The sequence below is a fragment of the Coloeus monedula genome (genome assembly GCF_965178545.1).
Source record: "Coloeus monedula genome assembly, chromosome: 5".
Lineage (NCBI taxonomy): Eukaryota > Metazoa > Chordata > Aves > Passeriformes > Corvidae > Coloeus > Coloeus monedula.
The window spans coordinates 60,963,577-60,982,838 of record NC_138785.1 but is presented as its reverse complement, the minus strand read 5'-3'; the positions used below and the strand labels follow the sequence as shown (position 1 = coordinate 60,982,838).

The window sequence follows — 19,262 nt, the reverse complement described above, 5'->3', positions numbered from 1 at the left end:
ATGTTATCTATCACTAGGGGGAAGGACAGTAGACCACCTCCTAGGAACTCAGCTTTGAGAGACTGACACCGATCTTCAGAACTGTTTTTCTACTGAGATCAGACAAGAGCCAGTCAAAAGGATCTGACACAAGCTGGAGCTTTGTCAATCACTATAAACCATCAGAAGAGCTGTGCCTGTGAAACAGGCAAATATGAGCTGTCCTGGGGCAGGACAGGCACTATCAGCAGAGAGAGTAAATGATAATAATGTACAGGGCAGTGGGGAGGCTTCCTTAGGAACCTCCTGAGCAATCTCACTACTGAATTCACGCGAAGGAAACAAAGAGGTGCAGGGGAGGACTCCACCTAAAGTCTGGAAAGCACTCATGGAAAAACAAGCATTTCAGCCTGTTTAGCCTTACAGAACAAAGGCTGAGACAAAATCTACAACTTTGGTCTGTGCAGACTGCAGGGGGCAAAGGGAAAAAACAACCAGAAAACAGGAAAGGTTCAACTTATCCTACAACTGTGTATAAACATCAGTATTAGCAATATATAGGAATATATCGAACAGTATGTTAGCTAGGTATGTACTAATATGGCAGCAGAGTTACTGTATAAAGTAAAAGGAGTTAATTTTCAGAGCAAAGATATTTTCATCTTTCAGACTAATTCGCTTAGAAAAGCATTGTGTGTGCACTTGCTTTTATAGTGTACTAAGGCACATGAACAGTTACACACTTTCCCCACCGTTTACATACCTACAATATAAGCACTTGTGAACATCTTTAAAGGCACTAACCAGGTAAAGCTTATAGACATGACTCCAACCAGACACATTTGTAAAGACAAGTTCCACAGTCAAACAATTAAAGGAAAATAAAATAAGGCAACTCAGATTTTTGGCAAACATTTTATATTTTTTTATATAAAAATCTCAGTAAGAAACCTAGCAGAATATCTGACGGAAACATCTGCCTTACAACAAGTTGAAAAAAAAAACCTCACAAAAAAAAGAGAAATAAAGAAAAAAAAGTAAAATTCCAACCCCCAAAATAGTTTTTCATTATAAACCAGAATATCAACAAAACACTTAAAATAATCTCAGATTGTTTGGCAATTCATCACATCATAACAAGAGACACATTTGATCATAAGAAAAGTTCAACTTTATATACAACTTCACTTGAACATTTGCTCTTACCAGAGTTAATATACATTAAAAAAAGATTCTGGCAATAATACCAGCTTCTATTTTTAATACCTGTGTATAAAATGTAACATAAAATGCTGAAGCTCTATAGTTAGGAGAAGTGACGTTTGATTTCAATGGGTCCCTCTGTTGAAAAAGATAAATACTGAAAGAACAGGTGCTTAGTTGCAAAATAAAACTGTTCCATTTTAGGGTGGTATTGGTTGACTGTGAATAAATCTAACCTATTACTATTTATTTCTTGAAGTTGGTAGTAAATTTACAAGAGAAAATATAATCTAGTAAGATTACATTTTAAATGTCATACTTTGTCACAAATGTGAACAGAAAGGAGCCAAGTCCCTTTCACTATGCTAAACTACTTTAACGCATGCGAGAAAAATACTTTACCAACTGTCTGAGCATATTTTAGAGAACTTCAGATTTTAGACAGCCCTGGGGGAGTGGAGGGAAAGTTTCCTACTGACATCTGCATAGAATGTAAAATATATAATTAAAAAACCCTAAGGTATATACTAAAGTTTACAGACCAATGCTTTCCATATAATAAATAAAATGTCCATCATTGATTAGATTCATACACAGAGTAAAATACAACCTATTTTTACAAGTTTATGTACAAAGTGTATTACTAGGCACATGGGTGCCTTATGGGTTGGAAGCATCTGCATTAGCACGTCACATTGGGAAACTCCAACTTTCCAAGTCAGTGATAAAATATATAACTACTTTGTTTTTCATTCAGATACAAAGTAAACTTATTTTTCATCTGAAATAAATGTACATAATATTCTGTATAAACAATAGTTTATAAAGCTGTTTAAAATGTAACTTAAAAGTACTGCATTGTTTAACTTAGAGCTCTGAAACAAGCACGTGCAAATCCCTTTGCTTTAAAAAAAATAGAAGCACAGATGTTTGTTTTCCTTTTGACTCTTCCAAGAACAGTACTGGCTGGTAAAGATTATCGTTTTGCTTTCTTTACTGGCATCTCCTCTGTTTTCTGCTGGCCTTTTCTCCGTACCACTGTTGGGCTGTCCTCCCTTTTACGCTTGGCAGACTGCACCTTTAACCTGAAAAGCATATTAATAATTATTTTCACAATGGTAGAACCTGTAAAACCAAGAGCAGTCAGGCACAATTCTGTTCAGAGGGCAGAGCTAAATTGTCCATCTCTGCTGAACTACAAGGATATATTATATAGAAGCTTACTACTAAAACACACTTCTTAACAGGTTATGGGGTATTATTTCAGTATGCTGGAGAGTGCTCCATACGTAGAATCTGGGGCTAGAATTCTCCTCCTTCCTTCTCTTTTTCTGGAAAGGTTGGTGGATTTATAACAGAACATAATGGCCTTCATTACCCTGTACCCTGTCTCACAAAGACAGAATAGCAGCAATAGTGTCTCAAGCCCTGCATACACAAAGGGGAGTAGAGGGGAGACATCACATACCCTTACCCCGTGAACTCACACATCCCATCTATATGCTCACCATATTCCAGCTACAACTAATTGTCAGTGGGCTTAAACTCTTGGTCATTCATAACCACACAAAATAATGGAGCTGAGGTGAACTGTGACAGCCATCAGCACACAATGCACACGTTCCCCAGGTTCAGCCTGAAGACACTGGCACATTTCAGAGAGGACAACAGCAACACGTGTTTGGCATGCAATGCATTTTACAGGTAATCTACAAGATGCAGAGCAACTGTCCGTCACATTTGTTACTTATTCCCTTGGGATTCTGCACTGTGATCTCAGCTTTACAAATTAAAGAGAATGCCAGGAAAGGAGGGAAAGGGAAATATATTCAAAACTCGGTCTAAGGGCTCTCAGAGTTTCTCCTCTTTTTATCATCTGATCTTAGATCTTTGAAGCATTAGAATCACATAATCATATTTAGCTTTAACCTGAACTACCGATGCTCTTACCCCCCCGCCCAGGAAAGAATCACAGCTCAAGTTAAAATACTACATAAACAGCATTTTCAGATTCTCCCAAGAGGTTTCCAAAGATATAAAGAAAAAAATCTAGCCTTCCAAATGTCAAATAAAGGAAGAAAAAGAAAAAATGTAAACAGAAGAAAATCCTTTAAAAGCTTTTATATATCACAAAAGAACAGAACAAAACTAGTCTGCTGTTCAGATTTTGAAACAGTATGTTACATATAAGGAAAGGATCACTGTAGTGGCTTCCAAAACAAATCCTCAAAGCAGATTCAACTTTAATACTTACTGTGTCAATGGAGGAGATTTATTAATTTTTGTATCGCTTGAAGATCTTTTTTTTGCTGCTAGTTTCTGTCGTTTTCTAGGAGAAACTGAACTTGGACTGCTGCCTTTAGAAGTTGCACGTGTGGTTGGCTTGCTGGGCTGTTTTCTGTAATACAAAAGAATGATGAATTTATATATAAGAAAATACTTTTACCAAGCCACTTTCTTCTTGCATTCCAAGTGAAGATAATTAAGGCTACATAGTATTTGCAACAAGTAAATCAAAGTTGCCAAAAGAAACAGTGAAAAAACCGTATTTGCCTACTTAAAGACATACTGCAATGCCAAGCTGTGCATTTTCATATCAAATGTAGAATCAAAAGGCTACTTTACTGACAATATTTGGTATTTCACAAAAAAACCCAAAAAACCCATTCCAAATCTGCAATAAATTTTGTACATAAGTGTCCATGTTTAAAAGAACATCTTGTAGTATGAACTCACTCATATGAGCTTCAGTACCCACAAGTTCAAAAACATGAAAAACTGGTTATTGGCAATTAATTTAATAGTTTAGAAAACAGCTGACTTAAGTCAGAGAAATCCAGCAATGCTGAAAATGAAGAAGCATCCCCTTCCACAAAATTATTTCCAAATGCTACTTATAAAATGCAGACCGTAAGCAGTACCTTAAGGTAAAGATGCTTTGTTGCAATCAGAGCTAGAAAGGTAGCATTGGAAATCTGAGACACAACCCAAATCTATAAAAAACAGATGTTTCCACAAGCAAACAGAATAAACCCACAAGTATCTAAATCTTTATTACAACTTAAGAGTTAACAATTACGTGAGACTAAAGGAAGTCCCTTTGCCTTCACCAAAACAAAACTGTTGTTTACTAAGTGGTAGTGGTAAACCTTCACAGTTTTTATGTAAATCAAGAATCATGTAACTACTTTCAGACTCAGTTCTGAAATTATCAGTTCAAGAGCACTATGTGTTTGCCCAAAGGCAAACATATAATATACACAATATAACATATAATATCCGGGAGTGAAGTAAATATGGTCAATTGAAAGTAATCTCATCACTAACATAAAAAACCCCCTGGACTCAAATTCTCTTTTAAGACAGCAACATAAATCAAAACTTCCCAAAGCTGCTACCTTTCATTGTTTCCACAATAAGATCAAGAGGATGAGCTCTGCTAGAATTCAGTTTGCCCACAAAAAGGCAGACCTGTGCTAAAGCAGATGAAGAACGGCTTTCTGAGAACAGAACTCTTGCTACTACACATCTTTTGCAGCAAGACTGCAAATCACCGTACTAGAAATTCAATCATCCACTACTGCAGATTCATGAATTTAACTGGGACAGTACTTAAAGACACCAACAGGAGTAATTACACTTTCACGTTGTTCCAACACCAAATATCCAATGGTGAATTGTACAGTCAACATAGATGTCCCATTTTACCCATCAGAACCAAGCATCCTTAGACTCAAATTCTAGTGAGTCATCACTAGGATGAAAAGTGCCAACAGGATCAATTCTTACCTTGTTACATATTCAAGTATGCTTTTTGAGACCCTAACAGTTACCCCCACCTCACTTTTGTCTCTTCATGCCTAGAAAAGTGCTACTAGAATTAAAATCAAAATTACTTGGGAAGGTCTTATCAATTTAAGGCAAACAAACAGAAAAAGCCAAAAAGAGGAAGTAACAACCTCTTCTGCGTAACAACCAAGAACAGTGTAGAAAAAAGCTTGTTACTGGAGTCTCTACAGTTACCTCTGAGCCTCTAATCTTGTGGCTGATCTAGTTGTGGCCCCAGAATGTGCATCATCATCTTCCTCACCGTCCTCTTCCTCACATTCCTCTTGCTCTTTTAGTTCATCCTCAGAAGATGCTAATTTCCGACGTTTCTTCTCTGGCTCCTGTGTTTCTGTCCATGTAAAATTTTACACATATGCTATAATTTTCCAAAAGCCCTCCAAAAGGATATGAACACTTAATTTAGAAAAGGTATTCTAGTCACAAATCCCATTTTCAGTAAGTAATTTTCCATTTCCTTTATATTTCAACATTTTTAATTCACACTTGTTTGACTAAATCTTGCTAACGCATTCACCACAGTTTACTTACACAGCTCATAGCCAGAATTCATAGAAAATTCATGAGGCTTTACAGAAGCATCTGGGATGTAGCAATTCTGACATGAGATTACAGCAATTTACACATATTTACATAATATTTACACTAGCTGTAATTCAATGATTTCTCCTCAAGAAAGGAAAATTGAATAAAGCTTATCTTGTTGCTATTAGTAAACAGAAAGGCACAGCAGTTATTTTCTTATTCTTTTAGGAGTAGCACAGCTTTTACCAGTTTCCTCTGATTGAACCAGAGAACGCCTGGGCTTTCTTCCCCTTTTACGCACAACCATTTCTGCTTTCTCAGTTTCATCTTCCTGAAAAAACAAAATGGAACTAAGTAAGTCAAGAACTATCTACTTTACATAGAAGACAGACATTTTTCATTACATACTGCTTGTAAATTTACAAATTGCACTTACGTTTGTTGCTTCTTTCTTATTAGATATGTCTGTACCTAAAAAGAAAGAACAAAACTTAATCCCGAACTTCAAATCTTTCACCAATCAATTTAAAAGGGAGTTCTTTCATACTCTCTCAACTTTGCATAAACATCATAGTAGCTCAGAAAACATTTAAAGTCTTTTTCTAATTTAGAAAATAGCTTTGTTATACTTTGTTATATACAGAAACTGGGATAATGATTAATTTTTTTTTTTAAGTACTAAGGCTTTATATGACTGACAGTATTTATTGCTTTGTTGCATATGCTGTTTTGTTTTAATGGAAAAGCAAAGTTACTTGCCCCTTTTAACTACTGTCAACCAATCACAGAATCACAGAAAAATTTGGCTTAGAAGGAGCCTCTAGAGGTCACCTAGTCCAATCTCCTGTTCAAAGCTTGGCTAAATTAACTGATCTGATCATACTGGGCAAGACCTTGTTCAGTCCAATTTTTGAAGTCTCCAAGAACATGGTCCCTCCAGTAAATCTGTTCTAGTGCTTAACTGTGCCCATGCTGAAGCACCAAGATGACCAAGATGAAGCTCAAGAAGACACTATTTAAAACCTTTCTAGTACCTGGTATGCAAATTACATGACTTCCTCTGCTGAAATACTTCTTACTTGCAATTCAGTAATTTTTACAGGCTAGCCTATACATGTTAAAACAGATTTTTAACTCTATATCCCATGTCTCAACTTGGCTTCTCTCCATGGTTACCACTTCTACCCTAACTCTGTGATGAGAGAGATTATTTTACAAAGCTTTTGAACTCTGTCGAGCAGGATTATCTCAACACCGCAAGGATAAAAATCCTTAGCAATAGAAAAGAGAAGCAACCTAAATAAAAGCAAGTTTTTGTATCTTTTTTTCCCCTGCCATAAAATTCCTGTCTAATTTCTGAAAGCTATATGAAAGAGGACACAAACGCTAAAACCCTCACCAATTAGACTGACAGAACAAACAAAAGAACATCAATGCGACGGATCTAAAATAGATCTCAAAGAGCAGAAACATATTCTAAAACTCACACGCAAGCATTTTGGAACTCCTTTGTAAGGTTATGGGGAAAAACTTTATACAAAAGCAAATGAAGTACAACACAAATATATTTAAGTATTAAAAAAGTAAGTGAAATAAAACATAGGACTGTCCACTGTATTAAGTTCTTCACACAATGTAAGTACATACATAATACAAGCAGCATGTATTAGTTCTGTTTTGTTCAAAAGAGAGACTTCAAAATTCTGGTACATTTTGGCAAATTTGTGGCAAAGGGGTTTTTGACTCAAGAATAATCCCATCTAGATCCATGACATGCCTTTAACAGACAACCCTCTGTAAGATACGAAAATGTAATACTTTTGCCTAAAGGTAAGTATAAAAATAGTAAGACACAGTATCTAAAAATCTTACTAATTTTAGAGCAGCAACTGCTAATTAGTGCTAAGTAATTAGTTTCAAGTTCAGTGTCAGTGTTATGGGAGGGTGATGCCTTCATAAAACATATGCCTCTTAACTGCATGTGCTGTAATGACCAAAAATAAATCTATGCATCCCACTCCACATGTGGCTGTGTCCCTATTTCAAATCCTTATGCAGAACACCCAGAAATTACCAGAATAAGTGAACTGCACAGAGGGATTCAACTTGGTTTCCTTCTCATTGCCAGGGGTTTTCAAGCCCTTTATGCATGTGAATACTAATATAGGATGAAAAGTTTAATAGTGCATTCTTCCACTTTATACGCTTCTCTTAGCATTGCTGTGGTATCAACAGCCTTGTACCTGGAAAACGGAATGTTACATAACACACTCAAACTAAGTACACGGTGAGGTGTCTGTCCTCTTGAATAACAAACAAAGTAGAATACACTTTTATTTCATTCTCACATTCTTGTCTGTTCTCTTTGCAGTTCACAGAAGCCAAGTACCACACAATGAGCTAACCCTTCAGAGACAATTCTGAAGCATATGGATTAAAGCTGACATTTTAACAAATGTGGAGAAAATAGGAAACAGTCCATATGTGCAGTGCAGCCAAATTAGTATCTCTGTAGAAACCTAAGCTTTTGGACACTCCAGAAAATTCGTTTTCTCAGATTTGTTACATGTTTGTTTGCATTTGTTTACAAACAATTTTTAACCTACTTTTCAGGTTCACCTGCTTCCTGAAATAGGTTTTTAAAGTTTGTTTTATGAATGGCCACAATTAAAAAGACACATTTAAACAACCAATGCAGTTCAGACTCTATACACAAGAAAAATTAGGAAAGAGAAACAGAAAGGTATTTCACTTAATTGTATTTTAGTTTGAAGTACTAAGAGAACATTTTTGAGTCAAGCTAAGCAACCATCTTCCACAGATCTTACAGCAGTTGTGAAAAGGGAAGAAGAAACATCCCCTCAAGATACCTCTAAGCTCTTTAGATAGATATCAACAGATAAACCAATTAACTGAACAAAATTTGAAATTTAATGTAGTAAGAGTGATTGATAGTCACTGTATGAAAGAAAACATGCAGAAATGAAAAACAGTCACTAAGAGCCAGTATGATAGGGGTACCTACCTTCCTCTGAAGCTTTGCCATGTACTTAGCCCACTCAGTCATTTGGTATATTCTGCAATGCATTATTCAGCACTGAGTAGTGCTGCTGCATCTTTCAACTAAGTTCTTATCAAGCTGCTCTTTTTTGAAAAGAAAAACTTGGTAGCAATTTGGGACAAAGTCTTCACTTCATCTCTTACTTCAGACATTTTCATTCATGAATAACACTGACTGCCAGAGATGATATCAGGATGAAGAAAGTGATTCACATGTGATTTTTGTGAAAACCCTCTTTACTTCTTCCATTTTTTGTTTTATATGTTGAGGCAGGTATCATTTTCTTACCTGTTGGAGGTGTTTTCCCTCTGCTTGCAAAGGTAGGAGACTGCAGCTGAAATGAAAAAAAAGTGGGTTACTTAATTTAAAGAAAATCAGAAAAATTCAGCATTGTATTACATAATCACAGAAACTTGCTCAGATTCATTGCAGAATGAATCCGTAGATCTAGAACATGTGAACATTCTAATGAGCACACAAAGTTTGTACTGAGTTTAACAATAGGATCCATTTTTCTGTTTTGATAAAGAACTGAAACAAGTCAAATCAGCCCATAAACCAATCATAGCACTTTCAGTAACCTGACAATAAAATAATTGCAATAAAAGACACAAAAGATAAAAGCAGTTTCAGTCAAACACATTTCTGAGTATTTAGTTATCAACAAAGAAGTTTAGTACAGTCACTTCATGTAATCCCACATACAGATTTACAGAACTACAAACCACCACAAATTTTTTATTTACTCAGAATGCAGAAAAAGCTATGTATAATTACACAATGTCCTGTGATGACTGTCCAAAAACTTCAGTGCTTTCACCACCAAATGACTGCAGTAGGATGCCTATGATTCCTCTGAAGTAGCAACATGTTCCCAAAGCAGCCCTGGGGAAACTGTCATGTAAAGGTATCTCACCTTAGAGAACCCCTGTCTCAGATGGAGGGCAGGTATCACTCCTCCCTGAGCCAGCCTGCAGCTGACACCAATCACTCACTCATCACTAAGAGGTGCAAGACCTTTAAATACTTGAACCAGAACAAGATGATTCTGTTCCAGTACTGAGGGTGCCAAGGTACACCTATTTTTGAGGGTGATTTTAAAATTTGTTTTAATCCTTAACTGGACAAACCCTCCCCCCCATAACAACCAAACAAAAACCAACCCACAACACCAAAACCAAATACCAAAACACACACCAGATCAAATTACATTTCATTAAATTAATATTGGAAAAAAAAAAAAAATCAATTAGGAAAGACTAGGAATTCTGAAACAGAATTCCAGCCAACCTGTAAGAAGGGACAGGACTCAAAGGGCTGCCTGAAATACAAGGACAGAACAAGCAGAGACAATAATTCCTGTTATCCATAAACTAGGTAAATTCCCAAGATCTCCAACAGCCATGCCAGCTGATGCCTCACCAGGCAAGCAGGAAGAAAACATGTGTTTGAACGTAACTTTCAAATAACCCCTTTTCTATGCAATAACATGGATTTTGAAATAGAGGAATTCCCTGGAGAGAAGCCTTCAACGGGAATAAATCCACCTGGTTGTACTCCACAAACATGCTTGACCCATTACTGCCCTGTGCTGTAATCCAACTGGATTGCAGAAACAATACCAACAGAACACTTTCTTAGCTGCCAGTGTCCTTCACAGGAGTTAGGAAATAAAACTACCACCGAGCTTTAAAAGACAGAGGTATCTTTCATGAGCTCCTAGGTTACACACCACTATGTGTCTACCTCTTGCATGAACTGTAATGTTGCAATATATATGCAATACAACTGCTTTACATACTATTTTATTTTACAGCTATGAAGAGATACTATGTGCTACTATCATGACACGTTCAGCAGAGGGGAAAAAAATTCGTTTTTGAAATAAAGTCACCCTTGCTCTTCAAGGCCAAAATTACTCTCAGCACGAACTGAAAGACACACATGCACACCACCAAAATTTCACCCTGCACACAAGTATATGTTGCTATCCGGCACAACACTTACATTTGTATTAAGTGAACTAAGCATGAAGCTGATAGGTAACTTGCTATGTTCTGACTTAACACAACATAGATGAACTTTTTAATCAAAATATAAAGAGAGACTATTAACCGTTTTTGTTTGCTTAGACTGAACTCAATTATCAAGTTTCCCATAAGATGTTTCTGAAATGCTGTAAACTGTTAAACAGGTAAATGGCTCTTGAAATACTGTGTTTAAATGCACCCAAACAAAATAAAGGCACTTACATTCCCAGTGCTCATATCAGCTTTTGACTCCCCACCTGAGGGAAGAAATATGAGTTCAGAACTTGAATGTCACTATTATCCTTGTTTTTTCACACAGGTATTATGAACTACTTACCACCAGGTTGTACTGCTTCAAGAGGGTATTTACGAGGCCGTCCCCTTTTGCGTTTCACTACTACAGGCTGATTTTCCTATTAAAAATAAAAGACAAATATTTTAGCTACTGTAACTGGCATTTGAGCAATACAATACAAAGACTGCTAATTGAATACATAATGTGACAGTGGCAGAAGTAGTGATTTTCAGTTAAAAAACAGATGAGGCAAGTTTCATAGGAAGAGACACTGCCTATTATGAAATCAACTAATATAGGTGGAAAGAAACAAGACAACTCCCAATTACACAAAACACTCTGTGGCTTGACTCAGGCACGAAGCATGTCTGAGAATGCAGTGCCTCCTGCTCCCTTAGCCCCAAAATCTCTACCACTTGGTCTCACCAATGCTGCTCCAGACTTTACATCCCGTGAGCACGTTTTCCTAGTGCCATACAGCTCAGTATACACCCTGTAAGTTAACCAAGTGCTTCAAACAGCTAATACCCTAATTATTGTGATACACAGATTGCTGATATTCTCTATATAAACAGAATCTTTAGCAAAAAAAGGCCCCTTCCTTTGAAGTTTTAAGCTTTGAAAGACAACTTTTAAGTAATAAATACAGTCAGATGCTCAGATTGTGAAATCCCCAATAATAGATTTTCTCTTATATACAAGGGAAGATTAAATGCTTCATTCAGCATTTACCGAAGTTTAGCAGTATCTCCCCCAGAATGGTTCTAAGAGACTCAAACCTCAAGTGAACAAACATAAAAACATATTCTTTAAATTTTCTTTCACTTCCAAATTTGAGGCAAAAAAAGCAAATGATGAAAGCCAACACCTTTCTGAGATCAGTGTCTATTTCTAGAGGCCAGCATCAATTTTAACCTCTAGGGTTCAGACATTTTTTTACAACCCATACTGTAGAATATCACAAGTATGTGCCTAGGAGATAATATAAAGACTTTAAAAATTGTTCAAACATAGTATTTTTTAAAGCCAAGTCATATTTGTTAATGAGTAAACTGTCCACATCAATTAGAAAGTTTTCAGAAAACATGATTTCTATATAATACAACTCTATGTAATTGCTTCCTAGACATTTTATAAGCACTATTAAGCATATCAAGGGAGTTAGTCCTACTTTGGTAATCAGACATTGATGTCTTATGGTCTGTGAGTTCATACTTTGTGACAGAGCTACATAAGTGCTTGGTACTTTACAGTACCAAACAAATTTTCACAACTATTTCTTAGTAGGTGAAGGCCAAGTTTTAATATTGCTGTCAACAAAATACAAAGTACTTATGTACTGCAAAGACAGAGTACTGTGAATCTGCACTATCTCAGTGAGTTACCATGAGTAAGACCACTCACCTCTGGAGAATTTTCATTTGATTCTAGACTGCGCTTTTTCTTTTCAGACATTTCCTGTTCAATCTTAAATTCATCTTCACACATACAAAATAAAAGAAAGAAAGAAAGGAAATTGTATACCTTTGTTTTATTAGGAAAAGGAAATGTAGTACAAGCCACAACCTCCACACTGAAAACGTTATTTCATTCCTTAGCCCAAAATTCCCTAAAAACACCCATCAGAAATCAATACTGTTTGCCTTGTAGCAACAGTGTACTGGTCTGCCAAAATGCTTCCCTAACACCAGATGAGTTAAGAAGGTCTCCTATTTTAAGGTAAAATCAAGAGCTCACTATTGTGACATACTATAAAATGGTACAACAAATACAAGCCCCTATTCCATTTTCTCACATGTTCCATGAAACAGGAAGCTGAGGATACAAGCACATTGCAGAACAGACTCATACTTGTCATCTTGCTCACATGAGAAACAAAGCTATTAATAGGGTAAACTAACATCAAGGAAGATTCTCACACTGTTCCCAGAAAGACAGACCGAAGTAACATTAAAACAGATATTAATAATGTGGATATGCCATCTTTTATTATTTATTTTAGTGCAATGAAGTCAATTACAACAGTGCAACTTGCACTCTTTTCTGGTTGGTTTCTCTACAGAAACAAACAAAACTCATTTGATGGTTATGTCATGGATTTTTACACAGGACAGCTCTTGCTTGTGGTCAGAGTTAGGAGATGTTCTTATCACATAATGCTGATTGTGCTATTTGCCTGCCTACCTGTTTATTTCCCATTAGCTTTCCTACCCAAGATACATACTGAAGCAGTAATGGAGCAAATGGGTGGTAATACAGCAGAAACATCAAAACTTCTCTCACCATTAAAGAAACTAAGACTAATGCATTATTTGATAGCAGTAATAGAGCAGAAATCAACTAGAGAATACATGCAAGTATATTTGCTGGGATCAAGTTCCCAATTTCTCTCAAAAATCACTCAAATGAAATGAGCATTCAGTATGGGTTCAGAAAATCTGCCATAATGGGCAGTTTAATTACCTTTTTCTTCCACAGTACTTCTAGGAGGTGTTTGTGTTACATCAATTTCTTTGGACACTTCTGCTGCATCACCTGAAATAACTTCCTACATTATTTTGAAACAAGAGAGAAAAGATGTCTTACCACACACTGAAGATCATTGCCAGTTACACTAAAAAATCACCCCACCCTGATACATGAGTAGTTATTTTACTCATCAAGATTTTGTACTGCATCTTAAAAACTTTGATGCTGAGACTTCATCACAAATTAATGGGTGAGACAGTCCCAAATATACTGCATGTACTCCTAAAAAGAAGATCTATTTTGCCTTAATTCCTGTTTTGATCTAGCAGGAATCAGTACAAAGTCAGAACTTGAGTGAAGTGCAATACCCTCTTGAAGATCTCAGATCAGGATGTCCATGTTGATGCTGAACTGACCAGACAGCTGGGATCCAAAAATGCTCCATGAGATCCCAAGCTCCTACCTATTGTTCAACTCCGTCCTCTCAGCCTTTCATACCTCAAAGAGATTCAACGCAGACCCCCGCTTTTTGTTTTTATATTGTCTCCCCCACTGAAACATATCATTCTCTAGTCAGTTCTTTTATATTCAAGACAATGCAAAAGCAGCTTATTTATGGAAACGCCTCCCAAAATAAATTGCTGAAGAAATAATGACTTAGATTTTCATCTTATTTACAATTGCAGAACATAAAGAAGTTCTTGGAAAATACCTTAATGTTATCAGGTTTCATTTTGGAACACTGACTTTGTTCATCATCTTTTAGCACATCCTGAGCAATCAGCTGGTTGCCTGTAAAACCAAGTGACAACTGAAATGTTAAAAAAGTGTCTTCTGCATTTGTCATCTTTTCATGCCACTTTTATATCAGCTCACTATTACTGAGATTCAAAAGTCTGAAAAGCAGCATCTTACTTACAGATGAACAGATAGTTATTCTAACCACTCTTTGGAAAGGGAAGACAACACAGTAACAAAAGAGAATTACATGTTTCTTGTATGTTATAGGTGTGGTTTGTTTTGTTTGTTTGTTTTTAAAGACAAGGCCAAAATTGAAATTTGGTGGGACCACATCAAGAAATAGAACATCAACCTAAACTTCAACTCACCCAGAGACAGGGAAAGCAGTTAATGCTTTGTGGGACACTAATGAATACATGACTTCTAATTACTCACTTCATCAAATCAAAATTCTTAGAAGAAGAGTAAGAGCTGTTAAAAAAATGCTATTATTAATTAGACTAACTCTTTTTCTAAATTGTTCTGATGCTGAAAAGACAAAAGAAGTTGAAACCAGAGCTTGAAGAGATTTTACACTGTCAGTCTTGTAATTACTATATCAACAAAATGCCCAACTTATTTCTATGTTAACTTCGTCTAAATTTAATTTAAAAATGTTATGCCATTCAATGGACTGAATTTCTTCTCACCTTTTGCTTCTAGACAAATAAAAGGCTACACTAAAATTTAGTTCTTTCCAACCTAAGAAAAGGAAGCATCCAGCCCCACAAAGTCTACTGAATGTTTAGATTTTCCTCCAATGATCAGCTCCTTATCTTTTATTTTAAAAGGATAAAATTAGTAATTTTTCTAAACAAAAATGTTTCTTCACTTAAGATTGAAAAAACTACTATAATGCTCTTCTGTGCAGTAATTAAATTTGTTATAATATTTTTATCAAATACATTAACTGTAATATTAGAAGTTGTTTTGGGAATATAAATTGCTTTGGAGTTCGGAATTTCCCATATACCATTCTTTTCTCAAAAATACCATTTTATGGCCTAACCACAGTAGAACTTGGTTTTGCCACAGAAAAGCTTTGCACAAATTTGTGTACTTCTGTATCACTTACATTTTTCTTTCTCCATTGTTTCTGAAGATTCATATTGTATTCCTCTAGATCTATGTTCTTCAGTTATCTGGGTAGCCAAGTTTTCCACCTACACACAAAACACAAAGAAAGATAACTTCTTTTTTTCCATGAAGTTTATAAACACAGAAGGGAGAAACTTTTCTCTACTTGCTACTTTCAAGTACAACATATATTAAAAATGGAAAGCAGCAGTTTACAAAAGGAATGTATTCCTAGAACTCAAGTAACATTACTACTACAGAACAGCACAATCAAAGTATCATATTTTCAGTATTGTGGTATTTTCAGAATTTCTGACTGATATTTTTACTGAAAAAGTCTCAGAATTAAGCACCCTACTACACATTTTAAAAATAGTTCATTGCAGTAAATCACACAAAATATTTCTGGATTTAAAGGACATTTTCCTACATGCAAGAACAATAGAAATGTAGCCAACCAGCATTTCAATATAGTAATAAATAAATTTACTACCCAAGTGTAAGCAACAACAAACAATGTCAGCTTGCTACCTGTATTTAGTATCATTTCTGCTCCATAAGATACATTTGACATTTGCAAGTTTCCCAGTTATCCCTCTTAAGTACAAGTTCTTCTGAAAGACAGCAGACTGCATTAAAATAGACCTCCAAGAATAATCCCTATTTTTTTTCCTCTACTGTCATGGAGATCAATCAAGCTTATCTTTTCTGCCAGTTAAGTCTTGAAATAGCCACAGACTATGGAACAACAATACAAGATTTATTTACTGGCAGATTATAAAGAATAATTAGACATCAACCTACACAGCTGCAGAGTCTCAGTATACATAGGCTCTGCATATACAAAAATAATATTTTCCTTTAGAGAATATTTAATGTAAATAGAAGTAAATTCAAGTATGAGAAAAGCAGCACAGATTTAGAGAATAAATTTAAAAACTAAGAACTTACATGAGAAGTTTCTCTTTCTAAAGGAGTATTTCTCTGCAGCATATCTATTAAAAATAATTACAACACAATCAGAAAAGCTAAACAACAGCAAAGTATCACAGTATCCTCTACTTCACCTCCCTGAAAGGATTCTAGAGAACCTGAAACTATGTAAAACTTACTTTCAATGTTGGAAATAAGAGACAGCCAATCTTCTCTTTAACAATATACTCACAAAACAAAACAAGAATATGAATTTCTGAGCATAGGATAACTAAGAATCACTTTATGGTTGAAATACAGGCAATGAAGGGGCTGTCATCTTTGAAATTTATGGTGACTTTGACATTTCAAATACAGTTCTAACATTTGAATCAGAATTTCATCCATCAGAGTCTTAGATACTGGATCATGGGATGAAGTAAAATGTGATTGAGCTATGCTGTAACATTATGCTTTCAGAGAACTGAAGTTTGCATAATTGTACTAGTGAGATCTGTATCTGATAGAACGCACGTAAGGAAATTGTCCAATTGCTACACTCTACTATACTCTGATGAACTAGAGCCTCAGTCTTCCATATCACAAACACAGGGAAAATAATTATGAGAGTTGATGAGTGGTCTGAAGTTCTGAAAGAATTCCGTTAACTTCCAGGACATAAAGAGAATTATAAAGAAGCTGCTCCATCAGGTGTTCTTAATATCTGATTCATAAAAGCGATGAATTAATATCTTAATTTTTAAAAGTTGCTGAAGCATTCCAAGCAACTTTCCTTTTAGCTACAGTAAGAACATAAACCTAAAATCCAATAAACCCACTCTTTTTTACATAGTTTTATATATTTTGTAGCTCATTTCTTAAATCTACATGTTTTAGCAACAATTCTTCCACAGCTACACTGCTGAGTTGCACATCTTTCAATTTTTAAACCAGTATCAAATGAAGAGCTAGCTCCTACCCACTCAAACAGCAATGATTTGTTTACATTCCAAAGAATCTTGGACTACTAAACTACTGTGTCTGCTGTTCATATTCATGACAGGACGCACATTTGTCTTTTAAACAACTTCCTTTTACGTATGTTGAGCTGTATGTATATAAGCATGCATATATACATATATGAGAGATTATTGCAGAGGAGAAAAAAAACCTCTCTACCAAGACCTACAAAGCATTAGTCTTCAGAATGTGTCATACCCAACATAATTTATGCAACAAATGGATTTTTGTTAAACATTTTACAAGAAACAAGATTAATCTCAGCTGGCTCAATCCGCACATTTTAAGTACTGTCTATCTGGGTGACTGAGTGATGGGAAGTGGCAGAGTTTTAAAGGCACTTCAAAGAAACCTCACTGAATTTTAGATCTGCTGTCCTGAAGTCTACATTCTTCTGACCAGTTCTCAGGGTTTACATCTGCTTTCTTGTGAGCAGAGCATGCCTCTTACCACTCAGCTGAATACACACCACCCTATAAACAAGAATATGAACCTGAGCTACCCTGAGAGTAAAAACAAGAATTACAAAGTTTTATACCAATGCTCATATTTCACCTTACTGCTATTTTTGTTTTTCATTTGGTAAATTACTATTTTGGTATGCCTATTTGGTATGTCTAAAAATTTAGAAGTGAGCTTAACAGTGTGTCCTTTCATAGCATGTAGGCTTTCAGCTGCAACTTTCTGTAAGAGGAAATGCATCTTTAACCTCCCCAGACAATATAAGCAGCAGTAACGCTGGTACCTCTTGGGATTCATTTTAGTTCTGCTTGTTATTTCAATAACTGAGGATTAGCTCTCATCTGGTAGTGCTGTAAACATCTTTGTAATGCATCTGGAGCACAAAATCCATCCCATTTGATGGGCACAAAGCAGGCATTTGTTTCTGTTTTAACAGGAAAGCCAAACAATTGCAATGCATAATTTGGTTTTGGAAAGAATGGATTCTTTTTTAGTTTTGGTCCCACTGAAGATTAGTTAAAGTACATGGAAAAGGAATTACTGAGCACAGATCCAAGCTGACTAATTGAGGTTCCTAAGTAGATGATTACCTACTTATAACTGCTCTTCAAATATGAGTGGATGGCCACAAGTATTTTAATCTTTTGGAGAGCAAGAAAGAAAAAAAAACCAACAGAAATTTTCTGTAAAGTCTCTGACTTGTCATACAGTACTTACTATTTTTATATCCTCACAAGGCCTGTCACAACACCCTAAAACCAGGATATTCTAAATCTGTAAGAAAGAAAGCCATTCCTTGGGGAAGTTTCTGTATCTTTCCTGGACAAACGTTCTTCTGTATTTATTGATTTTAAATAGAATATTAGCAGTCTACTTTTCAAAAAATCCTAAATTATAAAATCCTTTCTTACTTTCAGCATATCATGTTGGAAGAAAATTCTGACCCTCCTTTCCCACAAACCAAATTCAAGCCCCCCTTGAAGTACTAGAAACATTTAAAGATTTCTGAAGGCTTTCTTCAATTCCTTTATATGTCACATATAACAAATATGCAACCATCCCGTCATAAGTAATAGTCCCTTAAGCATGAAATTAAGTTGCTATCAGCATAAAAATCACCTTTTTGCAATTCTTTAGTTTGAAGATCCACACATCCCTCTTCACTTCTTGCACTCTCAGGCTGTTGTGACTAAATACAAAATCAAAAGAAACAAATATTGCAGATATTCAGAACAAGTATGTCTCACTCTGCTCCTTCATATCATGATGAACATTGTCTTATCACAAACTATAGAAGTCTTCAAAACCTTTCTTATTGAGATATTAGTACATATATTAAGAAGGAACAGTCAGAGCTAAGTTCAATAGTACAGAACTTAGATTTGACCTTGGAGTTAGTATTAGTACCAGAGGTTAGCTTAAAAAAGCAGATTCCAGGCATTCAAGGTGCAACACCTACTCTGAGTTCCAAATACAAGCAATAGTGTAGAAATGTTCACCTATACATGGAAAAAAGGGGTCTGCAATGTATAATGAAGTACAATGACCTCCCTTCAACTTGTGTTTTGGGTGGATTTTTTAGGTTTGCTTGCGATTTAAAAAT

The 19,262-nt window shown here is 35.5% G+C and overlaps 1 protein-coding gene across 2 annotated transcripts in view; it reads right to left on the bottom strand.

Annotated features, from left to right (window-relative positions):
• Positions 1-880: 880 nt before the first annotated feature.
• BOD1L1 (biorientation of chromosomes in cell division 1 like 1) overlaps positions 881-19,262 on the bottom strand; it is a 37,224-nt gene continuing 18,842 nt past the window's right edge. For both annotated transcript variants that reach the window (XM_082282055.1, XM_082282056.1), the window contains exons 12-25: positions 18,779-18,848; positions 16,217-16,260; positions 15,264-15,351; positions 14,121-14,200; positions 13,403-13,487; positions 12,344-12,417; positions 10,982-11,057; positions 10,867-10,901; positions 8,903-8,948; positions 5,990-6,024; positions 5,800-5,884; positions 5,206-5,359; positions 3,437-3,580; positions 881-2,267 (exon numbers count right to left, since the gene is read on the bottom strand). In XM_082282055.1, coding sequence (XP_082138181.1) covers positions 2,159-2,267; positions 3,437-3,580; positions 5,206-5,359; positions 5,800-5,884; positions 5,990-6,024; positions 8,903-8,948; positions 10,867-10,901; positions 10,982-11,057; positions 12,344-12,417; positions 13,403-13,487; positions 14,121-14,200; positions 15,264-15,351; positions 16,217-16,260; positions 18,779-18,848 — 1,125 coding nt within the window. In that variant the 3' untranslated portion in view covers positions 881-2,158. The remainder of the gene's footprint in view (positions 2,268-3,436; positions 3,581-5,205; positions 5,360-5,799; positions 5,885-5,989; positions 6,025-8,902; positions 8,949-10,866; positions 10,902-10,981; positions 11,058-12,343; positions 12,418-13,402; positions 13,488-14,120; positions 14,201-15,263; positions 15,352-16,216; positions 16,261-18,778; positions 18,849-19,262) is intronic.